Source organism: Pisolithus orientalis (assembly GCF_024613125.1).
Source record: "Pisolithus orientalis strain OTSU chromosome Unknown F5J12scaffold_28, whole genome shotgun sequence".
Lineage (NCBI taxonomy): Eukaryota > Fungi > Basidiomycota > Agaricomycetes > Boletales > Pisolithaceae > Pisolithus > Pisolithus orientalis.
The window spans coordinates 393,778-415,539 of NW_026260809.1; the positions used below are offsets into that span (position 1 = coordinate 393,778).

Genomic DNA, 21,762 nt, shown 5'->3' on the forward strand with positions numbered 1-21,762 from the left:
GTACATTCATGGTTTGTGGCAGTGCTCCCTTCGTGCGTGTTTTGTTTCCGGTTACGCTTTCTTATGCCTTTCTACATTTCCTCTGCATTTGCATTGATCAATGTGGTAACGCATACACTCATTTATCATTGGCCATATGTATTACTAGAACAGGGCCGTCGCCGCCGCCGGCACCTTCTTTACCATGCCAGAGTGCTGCACACGCCAAATGCACCACACGAAACAGCAGCATATGTTCTGTAAATACGATGTACATTCTGAGCTGTAGCTGCTGTATGTGACATGGCTGGCGGAATTTGTCGTGCTGGAGTGACCTTGTAAACAAGGTGATATGAAGAAACAAAAAACGCTCTTAAACTAACCTGCGTATTTTGCTCATCAGTCTCGAGTACTTCCTGAATAGATCTGACAACAGCATCGAATAACTCGGAAATATCAGTGCCTGAGCTGTCCCTCATCGGTACGTGCATGACCACGATACCCTCGCTAAATGCCATGGTTGGCTTCGAGTGCGGACAAAACGTGCGTGATACCTAGATTCTTAAGATTGCAGATCGTCCAAGCTGTAACGCATTTGAGAGATAGAGATGTTGGGTGATCGACGCCACTACACGTCCCAGGGGTTGTCCTGCTGCCACGATGCTGGTGGAAAAAGAATTATGGACATAAGACTAAGTCCATGAAGCTAGTCTTCCCTTGGGCATTATGCGCAAACACGTGTCAACAATCACATATCAGTCGTTTGAAACGCAACTACCGGGTCGGACATTCTTGTCAGCGTGCATTCATGTCTAAACATCATCCAGGTATATTATATTCTCTATTACAGCTCTCTCCATATCACTTACTGACGAAAAACTCCAAGATTTGATCATGTGCAGGCGCCAGCCTGGCATCGGCAAGTATTCTTTCATTGGCACTTTGGTCGCTTTACTAATCCGTAACACGACAGCCATCGGTCGGTTATGCGAAAAGTGTGACGGAAAATGGTGAGTAGAAATCACTATCAGCGACATGTAGAAGTGTGCCGAAAACACCCCCCAAGTCCTGTATGTGACTCGTACGTACGGCCAGAGACACTCGTCCGCATATGTGACGAGTGCAACTTTGGAACCTACGGCGGAAGATGTATCATTTGCGGTTCACCCGGTACGTATATTGCCGATACCAACACGTTACTCTGCTCACTCAACTTTCAGGTATTTCGGATGCATATTACTGCGCTGAATGTACTCGATTGGAAAAGGACCGTGACGGGTGTCCAAAGATCGTGAATCTTGGCGCCAGCAGAACAGACCTCTTCTACGAAAGACGGAGGCTTGGCTTCAAAAAGGGTTAAACAGTCACTCCCCCGGTGCTGTTGAGTTTCTTCCCCTTGCTTGTCGTCACCGTAATCCATCATTCATTGCAGTGAAACGTGTCAGCGGACCATTAATATTGTACCAATTAACAAGCAAGATTGTGTACACATTACGCCGACAGGCGGTCGTGACTCATCCAGAGTCCCCTAAAAGTACACCGGGAAGGGAATAAGCGGAGGGCTTGCACTTGGATTCTCGACGTTTGCAAATTTGCTGTGGGTAGATCTGAGTCAGACAAATGCCGTTTCTATTGGCTTGCTTGCAGACGTACCGAAAACGAGGCATGTCAACCTGGAACCAATATAAGCAAAGGCATCAGTAAGCGGTAAAACGAAGACCCACCGGCGCCTTGAATACCACGAAGACATGTGTCACATCATGAGTATCGACTGCCTCACAATCCCCGCAAAGGTCCTTTGCGCAGTAAGCACAACGGTACCACGGCCCCCGGATTCTCTCCATACAGCGATCGCACAGTGCGGCGGAGTGCACAAGAAACGACAAGTACTCTGAACTTTTTTTAGACTTAGTTCTTCTGGCAAGGATGCACTAACCTTTCGGGTCCGCATTCGGTTCGGTACCCCCCAGTGGCCCTGCTGGAACTTTATAACTACCCACACTTTGATCAGGTGTTCACTCCTCTCAGAAATTGTAAACTTACAGTTTCAGAAGGAACCCCCCGGACGACTCCAGTGGTCTTCGTACAGGTCGTGGCAGTTTAAAGAAAGAGTGCATCGGATCATGCAATAAGTAAGAGCGCTCTTCACATGTAGTGCACTAGTCGCTATCACAGTCAACGATTGTCTATCACTCGAGTAAGCACACCGACCAAGCTGTATGGGGTAGGCAGCGACGGACAAGTCGCACATTGGTACCGTATTCCAAAGATGGTCTATGAATCCTGAGCTAACAACTGAAAAACACGAATGGGTAACACACCTCGTTACACCCATTGCAGTTTATATGATGATCTTCTGGTACGTCATCTTGGAGGTTGAGCTGCATCCTTGACCCCACAACAGTTTGAGCATATGAGGAATACACTGAAGAAGGCTTAGAGCGAGGTGCAGTGAGAACCTGAGCAGCGTCACGTCCAGTCCAGAGATGGATGGCATGGCGCGACGCAGTCCGCACTTCGTTGGATTCGAGAGGATAGGGTATCTATTGTAGTTTTTCCCGGGAGATGTGAGCCAGCTGCCACCGAATGAAACTTTTCCTACCTTAATCATGATATGTGAAGAAATGTGCCCTCCGTCCGACGGATCCAAGTTTCCAGGCAGCCCGACCGCCTCACAATTCGAGCATATGTCAAGCGAATCGCAGATAGCACAATGAAAGCGAGCACCGACAATATCTTGCAGACAGCTGGATAGTAAAGTGACAGGCAAGTTTGAGTGAATGCGGACCAAGAGGACCGTGTCGAGTGGAAACGTACTGGGCACATTTCACTCCAGGATGCTTCATGGCTAGACGAATATGGGTCAGAATCTCGTGGGCAAGATACGGAAATGGGTCACACACATGGTTCTCCGCTGTTGCCGTTCACTACGTACGTGACGTCGATCTCAGGCCGCGGCTGAGTAGGCTTTCCTAGCACGATCAGGAAGGAATGTGCGGGATGAATGTCATGGACCTGACTACGCAATCTCTTAGCGGGACTACACTGAAGCTGACAGTGAAATGGTTACTTGTAGCAAGCGCGACACAAGTTGAATTTCTTGCAGGACGCGCACTTGAAACGCTTGTTCACAATCGTGGAGTTACAGGTAGAACACTTGGATGACTGCATATCTTCCTGCTCTGTGACCGACCGCGTGAGGTAGCTGAAAACTTGCCGGCACACAAAGCACTCTCACCAACATCTTCCCATCCCCGAGGTCCCCACACTTTCTCAAAGTATGCATGTCGCATTTGTCCCTTTTGGCGAGGAGCAGAACGCCGCCACAAGGATAGGGCATCCTCAGGAGAGCTGCGCCGCAATCTCAGGTCGTCCATTCTCTGGGTACTTTCTTGAAGAGCGTGGTATATACCAGCACTCTCGATACACCCAGAACAAAGCTCGTAGCCCGTAGTCTCTGGTATTAACCTGGAATTAAACCCCTGAGAACTGTAAAGTGTCGGAGATGTACCTGGCAATGGAGGCAACGGCTTGTGGTGTTCGCCACGGGTATACATCGATCCCACTAGAGTCTGTGCATCTAGCAATGATGGTGAAGATGAAGCCTGAGGGGGGGTGAGATGGGCGGTTGGGGGATAGGTGTAGACAGGGTGCATATCCCTCTCTCTATACTTCCCAGAAGTTGAAGAACCAGACGAACAACTGGCAGGTTCTTTCTCTCCGCACATCGCGCACACGTAGCGTATGGCATCCAATAACACACCGCATTCGGAGCAAGTAGTTAGTGAACCAGGAGGAGGCAAGGTTGGAGTGACGAATGGCAGCAGTTCAGGGGGGATATCTGCGGTGTTAAACGACTGGCACTCGGAAGTAAATCCCCCGATGCTCTGCTCGTCCGGCGGTTGTTGTTGTGACGCGAGCCAGCAAAGTTGCATGCTTGTAGGGCGCACTTGACCAGATGACGAACCTGCGGAGGGTTCATGGCCATCTTTACAGCTGAAGCCATCTTCGTAACCCGAGTCGTGGGTAGCAGATCCGCCACCGGTGTATGAGTAGTAGTATCTCCCCCTGCGGTCCCTTTGCAACGCTAGATCTCCGCCCATACTTCCCTCCGGAAACTGTCCATCAGAAGGCGAGAGGGATATAGATCTGGAGTCGACATCGGATGGTTCTGGGGAAGTCCCAAGCATAGCCCTGATAGTGCGCGCATTCTGATCGCGCAGCCACGCCGCTCCTCTGTCTTGAACCGACAAGTTAAGCGCATCGCGGAATGGTGAACGCGCACGGGACGGTAGTCGATCAGATATATCCTCGGCTTGAGTTCGAACTTCCTTGACCCGGGAGGTATCAACGTCATCCGACATGCTATTTGGGTCCGGGACCACATAATAGTCCGAGAACGGGCCTTCATTTCTGCCTTCCTCCGGAATGGAGAAGGACAATGAATCCAACTCTGCTGGGCGTGCATGCCCCACTGGCGCATCTTCCGCTCCATGCGTTGTTCCGTTCCCGAGGCGACCACTGTTATCCCTCGAGCTCACAGTCACTGTATCGTCTTCGAACTCACCAACCCCTCCAACTCCAGACGCACCGACCCAATTGAGTTCGCTGCTGCTTTCGTTCCTGCTTTTGTATTCATCCAAGCTCGCGAGGCTGGATGTGTCACTCAAACTTGGTCCATCGTAATCCACTGTGATGTGGACTCGAAGAGTGATACGTTTGCTGCCGAAGCTACGACCGGAGAGGATCGACGCTGCGGAAGACAGCGGTGGATCGTCAGAGCCAGCCTGAAAGTACTGGATCGCCTCGGTTAGGTCAGACTCCGCTGTGATGTCGGTAACTTCGCCATCGTCGTCTCTGTATGATATGACATAGGGGGTAGCGGAGAGAGAAAAGCACTGTTCGATCTATGCGACCGTTACCGAGTTATCAGGTGCAGAAGGAGTGAAGATGATGAGCTTACACGTTCACGGAGTAGGTCATAGGAGCAATTTCTGGCAGATGCGAAGGATATTCGTTTGTTCCAGCCGTCGAACGCACATTTGACCAGTAAAGGTCGGTCTGGTCGACTGTGCATTGCAATTTGTCAAGCAAACCGAGAGCGACTGTGACTCGGTGGTCGCAGCGATATGCGCAGCCTGGCCGAAATCAGACCGGAGTAGCACAGCACTCAAACAGCACTGGTACTACAGCGAAACTAGAATACATACATGGGATACTAGCCAAATGCAAGTTCGACGTGGACTGGTATGAATAACAACAGCAAGAAGTGCACGAGTATACGAGTATACAAATATGTAGCGACAGGACTAAGACAAGTGGAAACTGCCAACTCCTTCTTTTATCGCCGTAAGCAGCCGCTCTCTCATGATCGTCTTCGAGCTATACTCCGGTAACTTCAGGTAATTTACACAAGTCATCACACTTGGCAGATAAGCATCAGGGGTATTCGGAGGCTCAGCGGGCTTGCGGACTACTGTCAGTGGGGGATTGAGGCCTCGGAAGCCTGGAGATGGAATTCAACACGAGAACAAAAGACAGAAATGAGGGACGCGAACCTCCAATAGGTAGTTTTGGGCTTCCGGTTATGAATTGAAGGTAATCGCGACGAGTGGGTGGATCAAACTCCGCCATGAGCTCGATTAGTTCACGGATGGAGCGGCTCTCGCCATGGAATCCATGATCTGCCTTGATGGCTTCGCTGAGCGCTGCCGATCAAGTCATTACACTGAATGATACATGTCGCAAATGGACATACTCTCAATACCCCAATCCTCATCCGAGTTACCAAACAACATGACCAACTCGTCAGCAGAGAAGGCCTGTAGATCGCTGACAGGGAAAACTTTCGAGAAGCCCTCTCGGAACGCTTTGGCCTGAGGCTGAACTCCCGAGCCTATGATGGCATCCAGGACGTCATGAATATATTGCTCAACGTTCTCCGAGGTGACAGGAATGTCGCGGCCACCAGGCTTCCATGAAGCTTTGTAAGATATCACACAACCCGTTAACGACGAAATACTCACCCTGAGTTCAATATCATAGCCCGGAAGTGTGAAATCGAGCGCAAGGTCCTCTACGTTAACGATGTCCATTAAAGCAACCTTCCGGAACAGCTGGAGCCCAGACAGAAATTAACAGCTGCGGGCACCTGGAGTGGCAACACTCACCTTCTCATTTTGACCTTTCAATGCCGCATATCCTTGTAGCTTGGCAAGGGAATTGGCAAGGTCATTATCAACCAACTAGCGTGGGGTGGTCAGAATGCACTACAACTGGAAATTGTCACCTACCCGCAAAGAGTCGACTGTGAACGGGACTTCGTCGCCCAAGACCAGTTTGATAAAGATCTTGTTGAATGAAAGATCTATGATCCTGGAATCTAACATTGCTTTCGCTACATATTGTCCGATAACACGTAGGATGTGAGTGCGTTTCCTAAGAAGGAATTTCAGAAAACTATCCACCGAATTCACACCCGACTTACTGTCCGCCATCATTAGCAATATCGACAGGGCTTATAGGCGCCGGAAAGAGTCCGGCTGGATGATGTACATGAACGCCCGGAGAAGTCGGGTCGGCATCACGCCAAATCTTGAGGTCTCTGCGGGCGAATTCCTTGGATACTAGCGAATAAAATTCGAGAGTGGGCCCAAGTCCAGTGCCCACCTCCTCGAAGTATTCAACCTCTAGGATCGAGGATGACGAACCGTACAGTTCAAAGACTTTGACAGCAGACTCCAGAATGTGTTTGCGAGATATGCGGACCTTCTGGCGTTGAAGGCGACCGAGAAAACCTATACCATCGTCGCGACGCGAACTGTCTTGACCTCGGCCTTGTTGGCTTTGCCATTTTAAGATTAGCCGAGCATAGCCAAAGGAAGTTGACTGAAGGTAGTTATATCTAGTTGTAAACGGGAAGAGGAATGGGAAGTTTTGCGGCAAATCGATTGCCCAGTCAGGCAGACATGAACTTCAGAAAATAATGGTCAGTTACATCGTACCTGTAATAGGAACGGCATACCTAGCAACAATCATGGGTTCCTCCAGTTGACGGGTGAGCTTCGCCGTCAGCTTATTATTTATGAAGGCGGATTCGGGGAGAGCGCGACATTCATACGGCCTGGCCGGACGTTCTAACTCTGCTGCATTAAGCTTATGTAGAACGCGCAGCAGACGCAGAATCTTCGCATGGGGAGCTTCATCGGGCAATGATGAGAGGCTTGGACTCGGCGACCGGATCTTCGCCACGGCTTCACCTCGCACTGGCAACGTCATCATACTCGGTATTATTCTTGAGCAGAGGGACTCACCTTCGGAGCCCGGGGGTGGTCCGTTGACCTTGCGGAATTTCACTGTGTAAATACCTTGCCACATGGAACTTGAAGGCTGACTGCCAGCTTTCTTCCTCATCTCATGCTGGTGAATTGCACCGTAGATGGTTAGGTCCAAGGGAAGGACGTGGTCATCCATCGAGAACTCCAGGTGCCAGTCAATTGGCTTGGCCTTGAGAGCTGCTGCATAAGATGATTTACTTAGAGGTCCTGAGCGACCATTTGCTGTTGAAGCATCCCTGGCCGAGTTCGGAGTAGCAATACGAGTACCGTCGGGCGTTTGTGCCTCCACCCTTCCTCCATCTAGTCATGACTTAAGATGAAGTTCATATTGGAAAGAAACTAATTATCTCACCTTCTGCGATGGAAAGTGTGATTGTTTTATCCCCTGCAGTGTCTAGGTCGTCGTCTTCAAAAACCTAAAAATCAAAGTGTTACATATCGATTGGATACCAGTGACGACTACATACCTCTGCGTCCACTTCATCATCCGTAAGGTGTGCAGGATATCCGCTATCATTGATGAGAGCTTCCTCTCGTCGCGAACTACTAGGTCGAGGAGCTACTGGTGTCGAAGGAATGGTGTCAGCCGCAGGCTCCGTCGCTAAAGGAGTGTTCTTCGCGCTCAAACGTTCACTGCGGCGTCGTCCGACTTCGGTAGCCGGAGCGCCCGCATCAGAAGGCGCTAGCGGCGCTGATGGGAGGTCTGAAGCACGACTTGGCTGTCCCTCCGCTTCGAAAGGGGCTCGAGGTACAGCGCCAGGACCAAATCCGGATGCTGCCAACGCAGCAAGCATATTCGACAGGCGACCGTTTGACAATATTCCCGCGACCCGAGGTCGCAAATAGTCGTTAAGGGCCTGGAAGGTAGCGATGGCGTGGATCGATACAACCATATTTTGCAAGCTGCGTGGTATGTCGGAATCATCATCTGTCACAAGCCTGAGGCGCAGCTGCCGAGCGAGCAATGAGGGCGAGCTGCGCTTTGAATCGTCACTCCCTTGAGCTATCGAAATCACATCGAAATTTTCCATCCTTGTTAGACTCTCTTGTAATCTCTTCACGAAAACAGCGAACGGGGATTGGCCTGAATTACCGCCCTTCGGTATTCTTGTAAACGCTTCGAAAAGGAGTTCTCGGCGACGTTTCACTGGAACAGAACCACTACCGGTCGTGTAACGAAGAAGTCCTTCTACAGCCCCACTTTGGAGGAGCTCAAAACTGGAGACAGATCCGTTCGAAGTCAAATGTTCTGCGAAATCCCTGAGTGCTGCGACCATGACCTGTTCGGTGGTATCTGGTGCAGAAAGCTTGACTACCAAACGCCGAAACTCATCGGAACTATCCCCGTCACTATCCTCATGGCTGAGAGTGTATTTGAAGCGGATGACTCTCGCCCGTAGTGTTATGGCATCTTCTGGCTCAAGCGACAGTGAATGGAACTTCCTGTATCCAGGGATGGAGGACAAGTGCACGGACATAGGCGGGGGAGGCGGACTTCCGGACAGGTCAGAAGTATCCTTCTCCTTGTCTTTGGATTTCGTCGTAGACAGTGTCCTCGACGCCAAGGCTTCAATCTCGTGGAACACTCCCTCTCTCCTAAGGGCTGGTCTATACTCGGTGGGAACCTTCTGGAGAAGGAGGTCTACAAGTTGCAACGCTCCAATGACCAGCGAGGGGTGATCTTTAGAAGATAGTATTGAGGAAGCGAAACTTGCAACAGGGACCATCTACGGGAGTCTAAGCATTCACCAGAGCTACGACTTGACTGCGTCACGTACGTTCAAAGCTGCTTTAAGCTCATCGCCTTCCAAAAAGCCCACCGCCTTTAACAGACCAGTCAATGTCTTAATTCTTATAGGAGTAATGACGCTGGCAGCGTATACATCGATGAGCACGGGTACCATCAACCGCATGAAACGTCCAACCGCGTCCGGCTTGGAGCGCAGCAACTCTGTCCGGTCAGAAACAGGATCAGTAGCAGATGCCACGTGAGAAAGCTCATCAACATCATGAATCGGCGTATCTGACTCATGATTCCCTTCGTTGTGTCCAAAATTGACGTGTTGCAACAGGTCGGGTGGCGTCATGGTCTGCGACGACAAAGAAGTTGCCTGTCGGGAAGCGGCACGTTCTGCCTTAGCCTTAGCCTTTACCATGCGTGCAAGAGCTTTGTCAGTGTAACCCTTGTGGTCGAAGACACCGTCTTCAGGGAAGAACGTAAAATTCAGCACTGATTATGGAATTGAAGTGAGGAGTATACCTTTTGGCAGAGGGGGCATCAGTTCTGAAACGAGGCTAAGAGCCTCTTCTACTTGATCTTTAGGTCGATGGGCCAGGTTTTCCATCACGGTAACACGCGTCATGTCCTCTCCAGAGATACTCCTCTCTGTAGTTGCCGACGGAAGTACTCCCGTAAGGATCTGATATAGTGTATCGACGACGTCGGCTTGCAATAAAGTCACCGTGATCTTGGGGCTGGCACGGGTCGCCGTGGCTAGTGCCCTTAAAAGCAAGGTGTAGGTGTTGGCAGCGATCATTTGAGAGCCTCCCGAGGGCAAGAGAAGTGCGTTGATGGCTCGTATGGTGCTTTCGTCCAAGAGATTCTCTAAATTCTCAGTGGATGCGCGATGGTAGGAGTCGATGACTCGGATGACGCAAAGGCATGCGAACTCGACTAATCTTTGATCGGAATACCCCAGACAATCGCGGATAATAGACCAGACACCGCGGATCATGGGGTAGTGATCAGAAGATATATTCCTACAGCAGTTCGCAGCAGCTTGTAGAGCAGTCCTCTGGACGGCAATGGAGAAGAAGTCGAGGTAGTTTAGCAGCGCTGCAAGGCCGTTCTCTCGGACGATGGAACTTGGGAACTCCTCTGAGATCTTCTCCAAAGTCTGAAGCAGCGTCAACTGGATATAGCTCGTGCAAGGAGAACAGCACTTACACTAAGAGTTTGCTCGGCTAAATCAATGTAAGAAATCTCTATCAGTTTGCTGCATAGGACGGGGATAGCGCCATGGTAAACAACAGTATGTGCCACTCCAGGAAGGGCTTCCATCAAATTGGCGAGGCATCGACATGCGAGCACTTGCGCCTCAAGGTTCTCATCCCCCTGATAGGAGACACTGGTGCTCATAGCCAAAACAGAAGAGACAGCGGCGTCATCTTGTTCATCGCTGTCATCTCTATCGTCATCGTCTTCATTCACACCTCGTCCGCCTAATATCTTCACCAATTCACCCACAAAATCTTCGACCTGGAATGAACCTGCCAGTGTGTCCTCCGTGCTTATAGACAGAAGTTCGCTGAGCTCCTGTAGGGTTACCAGCCGCGTGGCTGGACTTGCAGTAGATTTGATGTTGTTAAGCATGGTTTTGAGACGCCCGGAGAGCGAAACCATGTAAGACCCAAATTGTCGATAGTCACCGAAGATGGCCATGGCCGCAGCTTCGTCCAAACCGGCGAATGAACGAACGCCTCCCGTTGGCGACATCTCGTCATCATCACCACGGTTGTCGCCTTCACCGTCACCATGAGTGGCTTCGTTATCGTGGACGTCTATGTCTTCCTCATGATTGCCATAGTTGTCTTTGTCATCATCTCGGGTGGGGTTGTCACACTTCATCATACCGGCGTCCAGCATGTCGATATCGTCGTCATTCAGCCTTGATGCGCTGGAAGAGGGTCCACCTCTGGTCTTCGCCGCCACTTTTCCTTTCACCGCGGTTCTGGATGATGCAGCATTCAGCATTCGCCATCCCTACGTAACAGAATAACCACCCACTTGGTCTTTTTAGGCATCGATGCAGATGAGGATGTAGAAGTGTCGACTCTTGATCGTAAGGAATATGCTGAAGTCCTCGTTCGTTTAGCAGATAACGATAGGACTGCACTGGATGTCTCTTCTTCGGAATCGGCCTCGGGGGCTGCCCGTTTTTTTCCTTTCCTGTCTTGAGTAGGTTCGTTGATGGTTAAAGATGAAGATGAAGCTGATGGGAAAGTGGCTCTCCGTGTCCTTTATCACCACAAAGGAAGGTCGAAGTATCAGAGGAGAGGATGCTAAATAATAATTGGATTGGCAAACCTTTTAGTAGCTCGGGTGGAATCGTCAGTTGGCTCCTTCAGTTTACCCTTTCCTGCACCGCTTTCACGAGAGCGCTTGTTCTTGGATGTCGTTGCTTTGGATGAGCGGGGATTCCCAGCGGAAAGAGCTGATTGGTCTACTGAGTCACTGTCCCTGTCTTTTGGCTGGTCACGCTCCTTCTCCTTCTGCCTTGCTGCTTTTACTCTGGCACTTGAGCGAATAGGTTTTTGTTCAGCGACGGGAGTTGAAGTTGAGGCGTTTGGAAGCTGAAGTAAGTCTGATTGGGGCAGCTGCGAGGGTGTAGTGCTACTTGAGCTTGCGGCTTCTAGATGATGGGTCGGTTGTAAGTCCATTTAGAGCATGCCCCCAGCCATCGAATCCGGTGTTCTGGACGATGTCAGGACAAAGCTCGCAGTGACGACGAAAGCACGCTGAGAGCCAGGCAAGTCTTTTGGGTCAACTCATTATAAGCACGGCCCTACGACCCAAGGCGTGGGAAAATACTGTGGCACGACGGAATAGACCGGTGCCGGTGGCAACTTGGGGACAGGCCCGTACAGGGGCAAGTCAATCTAATATACACTAGTCTAGGCACTGGACTCCCTCAAGACCTCCTCTACACTCCGAACGAATATCGTCGCAATCTCACGAACTTCCTCCGGCGTGGCATTGTACGCAGGTCCGAGCATGAGACAATCGCCCTTTGTGCCTTCAATATTAGCACCTCCATTCATGCCCATCGCGACAAGCCCATTCTCAAGGCAGCGCGCTTGGACAAGCATAGCAAACGTCTGCCCCTTGAAATTCAGGTTTTCAGCCTCTGGCGCATCAAAGTCGAACTCGATGCCCCAGAACGCTCCTCGCCCTCTTATATCGAAGCAGAATGGTTTAGCGAGGGCGTGGTCGGACAGCAAGCCTTCATGGAGAAGCTTGCTCAGCAGTTCACCATTCTCCACCGCCCGTTGGAATAAACCTTCTTCGATGATTATCTTTTGTACGGCCAGAGAGGCCACACAAGCCAGTGGGTGCGCCTGCGGAAACATTCACATGAACAAGGCTTCCCGTGCTAATGTTCCCCACTTACTTGGTATGTATGCCCATGCTTGAGAAAACCGGATCCATCTCGGATACCCTTGGAAACCTTGGGAGACATCAAAACCGCGCCAATAGATGCATAGCTATCAACACATTAGATGCGGCCAGAATCGTAAGTGGGTACGTACCCTCCGCCAAGTCCTTTAGCGACAGCTTGGAGATCAGGGGCCGCGCCATCGCCCACACTCTGCCACGCATGCAGAGACCCCATGCCTAATGAGATGCATAGTATCATCAACCGGTTGACGTGCATTCCACTCACGGCCCATGCCAGACATGACTTCGTCTAGAATAAATAATGCGCCATACTTGTGGCAAACTGACTTCATCGCCGCGAAATATCCTCGTGGTGCACCGACAACTCCCGTCGTGGCACCAACGACTGTCTCTGCAACAACTGTATGCCAGTCACATTTGAACTTGTTCAGAAGAAATATCTGCTTACACCCAATTACAGTATCTGGACCAAGCTCAAGAAATTTATCCTCTAGTTCCTGTCGGAGCCGCTCGACATATTGTTCTTCCGTCTCGTCGTGTCGTTGGAAGCGTTTAGCATATGCAGGCGATACGTGATGGAAGTGATCTGTATCTAGAATATCTGCATAGGGCGCACGCCGAGCGGGATGGCAAGCGAGCGACAGTGTGCTGAGCGTATTGCCGTGGAACGATAGTTGTCTGGCGACGAAATTCCTTCGCTGCGGTTGACCAATTTCGACAAAATACTGACAGAAACCACACGGTAAGAACATATAACACTGTGTTTGAATGGAGGCTTGCCTGCCGGGCTAGCTTTATTACTGCCTCCATAGCCTCAGAGCCTAGTGTGCGATATGCGTTACGGACAAGTGATAGAAAAGACGCCGGTGCAGTCTCACCTCCAGAGGCGAAGGCGACAAGGTCGAATGCACCATCGCTAGTGTCCACAAGGAACTGAGCAAGTTCCTCAGCGGGTTCACTGGATAATTGTACGTTGTAGACATCTGTTCAGTGTCATCAGTACCTGCCCATGTTCCAACTGTAGGCAATTACAAGTCAGGGTATCGAGCTGGTCTTTAATCGCCTGAATGACCTTCGGATGGCTTGTACCAAGGCAAGTAACCGCTGCGCCTCCGATACCATCGATCAATCGACGGCCGTCTTCAAGATCGATATACAGCCCTTTAGCAGCTACAGCAACAGGAGGTAGCCATGGGGTCCTGTGTAAGATAGAGGTAGGCCTGGCATGATGCATTGTGGTTCTGCAGCAGAGTAACTGGTGTGGTTAGCTTGACGAGGATACGGTGGTGCGGGTAAATAATCTACACGCACTGAGGATAGCCAAACTACATGTACCCATGTAGACCTGGGTGGGACCGTTACGGTGGTGGCCGAGTCATCAAATTTGACCAGTATGGATTTACATAAGGTGTAAGGCCATTACAACGCCAAAAGTAGCCAATGAGAATCAGAGGTGATCCAAGCACCGAGGTCCCTATTGGTGGCCCTAAGGATGCGAAGAGCTATTAGGTGTGTCGCTTAGCGTGCCCACACCACATGATCTCTTACCGAGTTATCTCTTACGTCTACGCAATTGAATGTTATCAGCTGTGTGGAAGGAGACTATTAGAGAAGGAGGTTTGTGTAAAAGAGGCAAGTGATCGCCGCTTTTGTGCGACCTTCGCAATTTGGCGCTCAAACTCGTCTCATCGTGTTCATCGAATTCGCTCTTATCACGACATGGCTACTACAAGAAAACGCAAGGAAGGACCACAGCACAAATCTTTGCTCCATTTTTTTTCACACTCTGCGCCAGCAAAGAGAGGTAGAACCTTTCACACGGCCCCAGCCAACTCAGAGAAGCCAGTCGAAGTCATTGTTATTGACTCGGACGGCGAAGATAATACCGCACACGCTGGGAAACCCCAGGATGAAACGACTGCATCGAAAGTCGAAGACTCAGCGATACCTTCCTCAAACTGTTTTCACTCTAGGCGGACTGACGAGGTAGAACATGTCGAGGAGAATCACAACTCTACACTTACATTTGGCAAACCGTCTATGTTATTACAAGAGTGTGATCCTCCGGCCGAGGACTTAATGACTTCTTCCCTTAGCTTCGGTGCTCCCGATCCACCCCATTCGGGTTGTCAATCCCAAGGGTCTTTACCTTGCACGTTCGGTACCGCGAGCTCTCTTCTACGTTCTGCGCCGAGCGGGACCTCTCTTGAAGATGAAAATAACGTACCGTGTCGTGAGAACGTTCGGGAAGCGTTGATTGAGGATGGCCCTCAAGAGAAGCAAACAATCAAATCTTCCACTTTACAGACTCAGGAAGCACAACGTTCGGCAGCCTTGCTTGAAAGTGAGGAATGGAATACTGGTGATGATGAACTTGCCTCGGCTGTGTTGGATGAAACAATCGATCTCCAATTTGAGGATGATTCTGATGAAATCCAGTCATCAGATATCTGTCCCATTTGCAGCGAACAGTTGTCAGGAATGTCTGAGCCGGTATGTGGTGCCATAACATTGGAGGGGGTGATAGTTGACGACCATTACTTCCAGGAGCTGCAATGCCATGTTAACCAATGTCTGGACATGACTGTTCCATTGAACGATTCTTTCCAACAATCGAGCGTAAACCGAATTCGGTCTTCTGTATCTAACAAGCATGACAGTCAACGGAGCTGCCACGATGTGTTCTCTCTTCTCATGACCTCTCGCAAGGAGATTGAAGCATGGAACGAAGTCGACGCCACCGAGAACATTCCTAAGCTCCCTGGACAAGGGGGCCGCAGAAGAGCCCCATTCTATAAAGTCCTGCAGGGTATGCCTATAGCAGTGGACGCTTTCCGATACGGCGCTATCCCAGGAATCACGGCTTACTTTCTTACGTTCGATATCCCGTTACTTCAGACAACTCTCCACGCACTAAAGCAACTTGCAGGCATGCACATTCTGATCATTACACTAGCTTGTCGTCCAGCTGGAAGAACGGTCCAGTTTATTGTTCAGGCAGGTTGTATTTGCATGGTGGGTGTCTGGTAATTCTCATTCAAGATATAGAGGTCACGGCAAACTTGGTAATACATATGCTATCCGTCGATCCTAAGTGGGTGCACCCACTACCGATGGATACACCCACGGTGATACCCGATACTGGAGGGGTTGCAGTGACACTCATCGAAGCTAATCACTGTCCGGGTTCTTGCTTGTTACTCTTTGAAGGGCCCCAGACCGTTCATGCAGGTGATAGTGCATTCAAGTCTCCTTTTGTGGGTTCATCAAAAATGTTTCGGTATCTGCATTGTGGCGATTTCCGAGCATCGCCACGACATGTTTCTCACCCGGCAATCAGGAGAAAGCCCCTAGATCACATTTATATGGACACCACGTATTTAAATCCCAAGGTATGTCATGGAGCTGTTCTGCAAGGGGGAGGTATTTGTTTAGTTATCACGCCAGTATATTTTCCCTCCTCAAGCACAGGTTATCGATGCTTGCGCCGAGCTGGCAAAGAGGATCGCAGCCGGCAAATTCGTCGGGCCCGCTGATGCTAGTGGGAAACGGGATTCCGTGATATATACATGGATCAATGGTAATTCGCCGTGTGAGAGCAATGAATCAAAGTCACCTCAAGCAAGAACGCTAGTCGTTGTTGGGTGAGCACTTACCTTCACAGGCTTGCAATACCTCATGAGTTTTTTCAGGACCTACTCCATTGGAAAAGAGCGCATCGTCAAGGGTAGGTAGTCGCATGAAATAAAGTCGATGCTTACTCGAGCTTCCAACCTCTAGCTGTTGCGCAAGCTCTTCAGACCAAGGTCTATTGCGATCCGCGCAAGGCGGCTATTCTCCGATGTCAAAATGATCAACAACTCGATGACTTGATTACTTCCGATCCCCTCGAGGGCGGGGTTCACTTACTACCTCTTGGTCTGGTTGCCTCAGATAAACTCGAATCCTATGTCCAGCGTTTTAAAGGCACATTCTCACGGGTGGTGGGGTTTCGGCCAACCGGATGGACGTAAGTACGTTGGCATTTGCTCCAGCACCTTTCTTACAAGCAAGAACGCAGGTTTACTCCACCACCGGGCAGCAATTCCAGTGTGGCAATCCAGGCGATCGTTTCTCGTTGTCAAGGCTATTCATTTACATACAATGATCTGCGGCCCTCGCAGAAGTCATCGAACGATGTACAAGTGTTCGGTGTTCCCTACTCCGAGCATAGCTCCTTTCTCGAGCTCACGTGTTTCGCAATTTCTTGCGACTGGGCCAAGATCATACCCACGGTGAACGTCGAACACAAAGGAACAAGAGTGAAGATGGCACAATGGATTGAACGCTGGGCAGCGGAGAAGAAACGAGGAAGCACCTATGTCATCCAACCAAGAACAGACGACTACTGGTGAAATTAGATCCGAGAGTTTTGGAGGTGCTTCATTTGATAGATGATCATAATGTATTCATATCTGCCATGTGAATGAGCGAATCTTCTTGCACTGAGGCATACACATGGTGGCATGAACGAGAAGATACGCCTGCAGGTGAGGAAACGGTACAGTACATAATATCTATTGCTCAGCAGCACGTTTCCTGCGGAGATCTCTCTCTTCGGAAATAGTGAGCTTAATGCCCTTGCCCCTGGGCAATGATACCCATGGCTTTGTGCCCTCCCCAATGACAAAGATGTTGGAAATGCTGTAGGTCAAAAATTAGCGTGAAACGAGTTATACAGGACAAAAACATACCGAGTAGCAAACGTCCGCTCGAGAGAATCCTTCACGTGGACGATGTCGTAGCCACCGATGTGCTTTTCACGGTGGGTGATAACGCCCGCACGACCCATGTTACGACCACCAGTGATCATAACGATGTTACCGGTCTCGAAAGGCACGAAGTCGGTGATTTTTCCCTGCTCAAGGTCAAACTTGACCGTGTCGTTGACTTTGATTGCGGGATCGGGATAGCGGATGGTCCGACCATCGTGAGTTACAACGTAGGGGACCCCTTTTGCACCCAAGGCAACTCTGCGGACCTTCAGAAGTTTGTAGGATGCCTCCTCGGGAGTAATGCGGTGGATGGTAAAACGGCCTTTGACATCGTAGAGCAGACGGAAGTGCTCGCCAGTTTTTTCGATGGAAATGGTGTCTAACGACGCATTAATTTCGCAAAAGGTCAAGTCAAGCCGACTCACCCATAAAGCCGGTGGGGTAGGTAGAATCGGTGCGAACTTTTCCATCTACCTTGATCAATCTTTGCATGACGATTGCGGTGACTTCACGTCCAGTCAAAGCATACTTCAACCTGTTGCGAAGGAAAATGACGAGAGGTAGAGATTCACGGAGTTTGTGGGGACCAGGAGAAGGGCGAGGGGCCTAGAGAAAGCGATGAAGAAGCGTCAAGATGTTAGGACCTAGGTTACTGGAAGGATTTGCTCACGTAGGTACCGCTCAGTTTGTCGAGCATCCATGAGGATGGCGCTGCAAGGCGCTTCAAATGCTTTTTTGGTCCACGGGCCTAGAGAACGAAGAGTGTGAGACTACGAGCCTGAACAACCTCCGATCGTTATGTTGCATTGGCACGCCATCCAATGTATCCATCCTGCATCCAGCCATTGCTCTGTGTGACACCCTTCTCTTCGGAATCCAAAATGTACGGAGGACGTGGACAAGAACATCTGACTGACCATGATCGGTGTCTTGAGGGAGCAACGGCGTCGTCGACGGGCTTGATGGCGATGGCTTGGGTGGCTTCGGCGAAGGTGCACAGAGGGGATGTTTAGGGCAAGTGTGGTATCGTCTCACGTGACAAAATGCTACACCAAGAAGTTGTTGTCTGATGGAAGGCCTGCCAAATACAAAAAGCCAAGGACAAGCCAAGGATGCAGCAGGATGGCTTGTTGGGTCGTGCGCGGGGCGAATACAACTATGCGCACTTGGATATCAGAGACGCTTGGCGACACGATCCCCCAGATAAATCGTGGCAGGGCTCAAGCACACTCGCGATCCTCACGAACATCAAGAAATATGTCCTACGTCGCACCCCTGCTGCTTCTCAGAGCTTCCAATTTCTGCCATCGTTTAACCGGCGCACCCGTGGAGCCCTCAGAGTCCACACAGAGTCGACACCGTTTGAGACGGCTCGCTTTGTTTTTCTGTGCGTCATCTGGTATACAACCTCTGCCCTCTCTTCCAACACGGGAAAGGCCATCCTCATCCAATTCCGCTATCCTGTTTCGTTGACCATCATTCAGTTTGCCTTCGTGGCCGCCTACTGCCTCATGTTCATGTCACCCCTAATACAGTTCTCCCGACTACGGTACCCAACTCGCAGTATTTTGATGACTACCCTACCAATGGGCGCATTCCAGGTCGGTGGCCACATGTTCTCTAGCATGGCAATCTCCAGAATACCTGTCAGCACTGTCCATACCATTAAGGTGGGTGCCCCCCTACATGTTGACTGGCTGAATCTGGTCTGAGAGAGACGTAGGCATTGTCGCCTCTCTTCACAGTTGGAGCGTATGCCATGCTCTTTGGAGTCAAGTACTCTATAAAGACATACATATCTCTCCTCCCGCTCATAGTTGGTGTGATGCTGGCATTCACCTTTGACGTCTCGGCCTCCAGTCCTACTGGTCTGTTTTGTGCCTTTGGGTCTGCTCTCGTCTTCGTCAGCCAAAATATTTTTTTCAAGAAGGTCATGCCATCTGGATCTCAAACGACTCCTGATAAGCTCGACAAACTTAATCTGCTACTTTACTCCTCGAGTATGGCATTCATTTTGATGGTCCCCATTTGGAGCTTCACCGACCTTCCACGCCTTCTCAGCACACAGTATAACTCGCATCCTAACCCATTCTCGTTCTCACTCGTCTGTCACTTCGTCATGAATGGCTCAGTGAACTTCGCACAGAATATCACAGCTTTCGTGATCCTATCTTCCACCTCCCCGGTTACCTACTCCATCGCCTCCCTCATCAAACGAGTATGGGTCATTTGTATGGCTATCGTTTGGTTCAACCAAAGTATCCATCCGATCCAAGGTTTTGGCATTGCTTTGACGTTTGTTGGACTCTGGATGTACAATGCATCTAAGAGCGACGTGGAGAAGGGAGAGAAGACGATGAGGAGGGTAGAAGCCATACGCAACATGGTGTTGCCGTCAACTCGCGCAGACGAGAAGCTACTGAATGGGAGTGTGCCATCGTCTCCGAGGTTGAGAGTAGCAGAAACGAATTCTTCCACAGTTGCAACTGGTCTTGCCAGAGTCCAGTATACTGCTGGAGTTCCACAGGATGGTTACTCACAGTCGCGGGGGCTGCATATCGACATATCTTCACCTGACTTGTTTCCCGCATTTTCGAAGCGCACCACAGTTATCTCTCCTACAGGACCATATCCATCTCCTCCTCTTTCAGTAGACTCACCCTCAGTTCAACTGGAGACATTTGACTATAATAGCTCGCCCTCTCACCTGGTCAATCTCCCGTATTCTTCTATGCGGGTAGAACAAGTTTCTGCGTAGAATGTGTATTTATTCAACGTGATTTACTTTTATTAGTCCCACGATAGACTCGGATTCGTTACGTAGCTCCAAGCTGCTAACACTTGTAGTATGCCCCCACGTTGATACCCAGCCGTTCAGATTTGGACTTTGATTCTGGTATCGCCCAGCTCGCATCCAACTTAGCAAGGTCACATTACTATGAGTATGGGATCCGATGACCATTCTGCCTCGGGTAATGTCTCGAATCTCTGCAAGTCCGTTCTATGTAGTTGCCTGACACCTGCCGAGTAGTATCCGGTAGTGGGCCATGGGTTGCCCCCGGAGAGCCAAAGGAAGACAGGAATCCCTCTGCTGATGCTTCTAAGCACTGCGATGATGGGACACCAGAAACGCCAAGTCTGGGGGTAGCAGCCTCTCCCGCGCCAGCAGACCTCGCCGCAAAGGCAGCCCCAGAGAACGACGACGAACCACAGAATACACTTACGAAGAAGTTTACAGATGCAGAATGGAGTGCACTGAGAAAATTTAGGGTAATATGGTGTCTTTCTCGAAGAAAGGAGCTAACAAACAGCGCTATCCACCTCCAGCCCATGCTGCCTGCGACTTTCGCAGAAGCTTTTCCAGACAATCCTGGCGCGTCGTCTACTCCATACATCCTGTGGGGTGTCACAATCGATCCGACCGAGCCCAAGAACGCGAAAGTAAGCGTTATTCTTATGAAATTTTTGCGGGCAAGGTGACTTCTTCCTTTCCATGTGACGTGTTCCCTTCGTACGGTTAACTATAAATCGATTTTGGAAAGGAACCTGAATCCAGATGAAGCAAAAACTATGTTGATTTCCACCCTTCGTTGGAGACAATCATTCGATGTCGAAGGGGCAATGAAGGAACAATATCCGGAGGAAATTTTCGGCAAACTTGGCAAGATATACGGCAAAGACAAGCAAGGACACCCAGTTGTGTATGTCCCCTTCATTTGTCAATTGGCAGCTCCTTAAGTAGGCGAGGGTAGGTATAACCTTTACGGCGCGATCAAGGATACAAGCGTTGTGTTCGACGATATTCAGAGGTTTTTGCGGTACGTTCTTCCGATGTAGTGACTGAATCATTGACTCCGTTGCTTTAGCTGGCGCGTTGCTTTCATGGAACGGAGCATTGCACTGTTAGACTTCGAAACTGTGGATCAAGCAGTCCAGATACATGGTACGAAGATAATTTATAGTCGCTTGGCCCTGCTAAAGTACTATCCGTGCAGATTACGAGGGCGTTGGCTTGTTTAGTCGCACTGAGAACTCAAAGAGAGCCGCCTCGGAAGCCACGAGTATTTTCCAGGGCCACTATCCCGAGCTCTTGGTACTTGATATTTTTTCTTGTCGTCTGCGTGGCCTCTAATTGATATTCCTAGACCCGGAAATTCTTCGTCAACGTACCGTCCTTCATGACGTGGATTTTCTGGTTGTTTAAACCATTGCTTTCGTCGGCCACATTGGACAAGATGGCGGTTGTTGGTTCTGGTCCACGAACCATTGGAACAGCACTGTTGCCAATCATCGATGAACGCGAGCTTCCAAAACGATACGGTGGCAGTGCAGATGGTTTCTGAGTTGAAAGGTGAAGCATTCGGAGCCTGGTATCAAGGTACTGGTGAATTCCGTCCTCCATTAGTGCTAGCACGGAACAGGATAAGTTGGAATTGGTTGTTAGGTTCTAATGGTACTACACACATCAACGTGTGGATACTCTTTACAGATGCTATGCCGAAAAGCGTGTATA

At 50.1% G+C, this 21,762-nt stretch overlaps 7 protein-coding genes across 7 annotated transcripts; 4 read left to right on the top strand and 3 right to left on the bottom strand.

Moving 5' to 3' along the window:
* The first annotated feature begins 748 nt into the window (after positions 1-748).
* Positions 749-1,683, top strand: F5J12DRAFT_278272 (PHF5-like protein). Its single transcript, XM_051738720.1, has 4 exons — positions 749-806; positions 866-989; positions 1,046-1,149; positions 1,200-1,683. The coding sequence occupies exons 1-4, from the start codon at positions 788-790 to the stop codon at positions 1,337-1,339; spliced, it is 387 nt and encodes a 128-aa protein (XP_051597597.1). The 5' UTR covers positions 749-787; the 3' UTR covers positions 1,340-1,683.
* F5J12DRAFT_724425 (uncharacterized protein) lies at positions 1,508-5,056 on the bottom strand (the record flags this gene model as incomplete). The annotated part of the gene is made up of 13 exons (XM_051741535.1): positions 1,508-1,574; positions 1,633-1,652; positions 1,704-1,870; positions 1,916-1,971; positions 2,023-2,138; positions 2,191-2,253; positions 2,301-2,522; positions 2,582-2,726; positions 2,797-2,827; positions 2,883-2,998; positions 3,050-3,161; positions 3,218-4,886; positions 4,943-5,056. 13 exons carry the CDS (start codon positions 5,054-5,056, stop codon positions 1,508-1,510), a joined length of 2,898 nt encoding a protein of 965 aa, XP_051597598.1.
* An 87-nt stretch (positions 5,057-5,143) lies between these two features.
* Positions 5,144-14,109, bottom strand: F5J12DRAFT_771865 (uncharacterized protein). Its single transcript, XM_051742258.1, has 24 exons — positions 14,044-14,109; positions 13,807-13,981; positions 13,528-13,750; positions 13,374-13,478; positions 13,255-13,316; positions 12,761-13,220; positions 12,627-12,711; positions 12,488-12,581; positions 12,004-12,434; positions 11,404-11,613; positions 11,104-11,334; positions 10,264-11,047; positions 9,577-10,213; positions 9,095-9,519; positions 7,784-9,043; positions 7,669-7,732; positions 7,004-7,616; positions 6,467-6,952; positions 6,273-6,417; positions 6,150-6,224; positions 6,006-6,095; positions 5,738-5,951; positions 5,538-5,687; positions 5,144-5,485 (listed from the first exon to the last, which is right to left on the bottom strand). The coding sequence occupies exons 3-24, from the start codon at positions 13,727-13,729 to the stop codon at positions 5,289-5,291; spliced, it is 7,020 nt and encodes a 2,339-aa protein (XP_051597599.1). The 5' UTR covers positions 13,730-13,750; positions 13,807-13,981; positions 14,044-14,109; the 3' UTR covers positions 5,144-5,288.
* A 966-nt stretch (positions 14,110-15,075) lies between these two features.
* On the top strand, positions 15,076-16,889 carry F5J12DRAFT_724467 (DRMBL-domain-containing protein; the record flags this gene model as incomplete). Its single annotated transcript, XM_051741537.1, has 7 exons — positions 15,076-15,371; positions 15,425-15,486; positions 15,538-15,887; positions 15,943-16,139; positions 16,188-16,222; positions 16,276-16,504; positions 16,556-16,889. The coding sequence occupies 7 exons, from the start codon at positions 15,076-15,078 to the stop codon at positions 16,887-16,889; spliced, it is 1,503 nt and encodes a 500-aa protein (XP_051597600.1).
* Positions 16,890-17,051: 162 nt separating this feature from the next.
* F5J12DRAFT_914556 (ribosomal family S4e-domain-containing protein) lies at positions 17,052-18,242 on the bottom strand (the record flags this gene model as incomplete). The annotated part of the gene is made up of 5 exons (XM_051749121.1): positions 18,137-18,242; positions 17,920-17,997; positions 17,675-17,855; positions 17,229-17,628; positions 17,052-17,178 (listed from the first exon to the last, which is right to left on the bottom strand). The coding sequence occupies exons 1-5, from the start codon at positions 18,167-18,169 to the stop codon at positions 17,052-17,054; spliced, it is 819 nt and encodes a 272-aa protein (XP_051597601.1). The 5' UTR covers positions 18,170-18,242.
* Positions 18,243-18,332: 90 nt separating this feature from the next.
* F5J12DRAFT_848146 (triose-phosphate transporter family-domain-containing protein) lies at positions 18,333-20,069 on the top strand. Its single transcript, XM_051746428.1, has 2 exons — positions 18,333-18,919; positions 18,973-20,069. The coding sequence occupies exons 1-2, from the start codon at positions 18,362-18,364 to the stop codon at positions 20,005-20,007; spliced, it is 1,593 nt and encodes a 530-aa protein (XP_051597602.1). The 5' UTR covers positions 18,333-18,361; the 3' UTR covers positions 20,008-20,069.
* A 118-nt stretch (positions 20,070-20,187) lies between these two features.
* Positions 20,188-21,592, top strand: F5J12DRAFT_895250 (CRAL-TRIO domain-containing protein; the record flags this gene model as incomplete). The annotated part of the gene is made up of 7 exons (XM_051747812.1): positions 20,188-20,221; positions 20,281-20,725; positions 20,792-20,950; positions 21,002-21,067; positions 21,116-21,192; positions 21,245-21,342; positions 21,395-21,592. The coding sequence occupies 7 exons, from the start codon at positions 20,188-20,190 to the stop codon at positions 21,590-21,592; spliced, it is 1,077 nt and encodes a 358-aa protein (XP_051597603.1).
* Between the last annotated feature and the right edge of the window lie 170 nt (positions 21,593-21,762).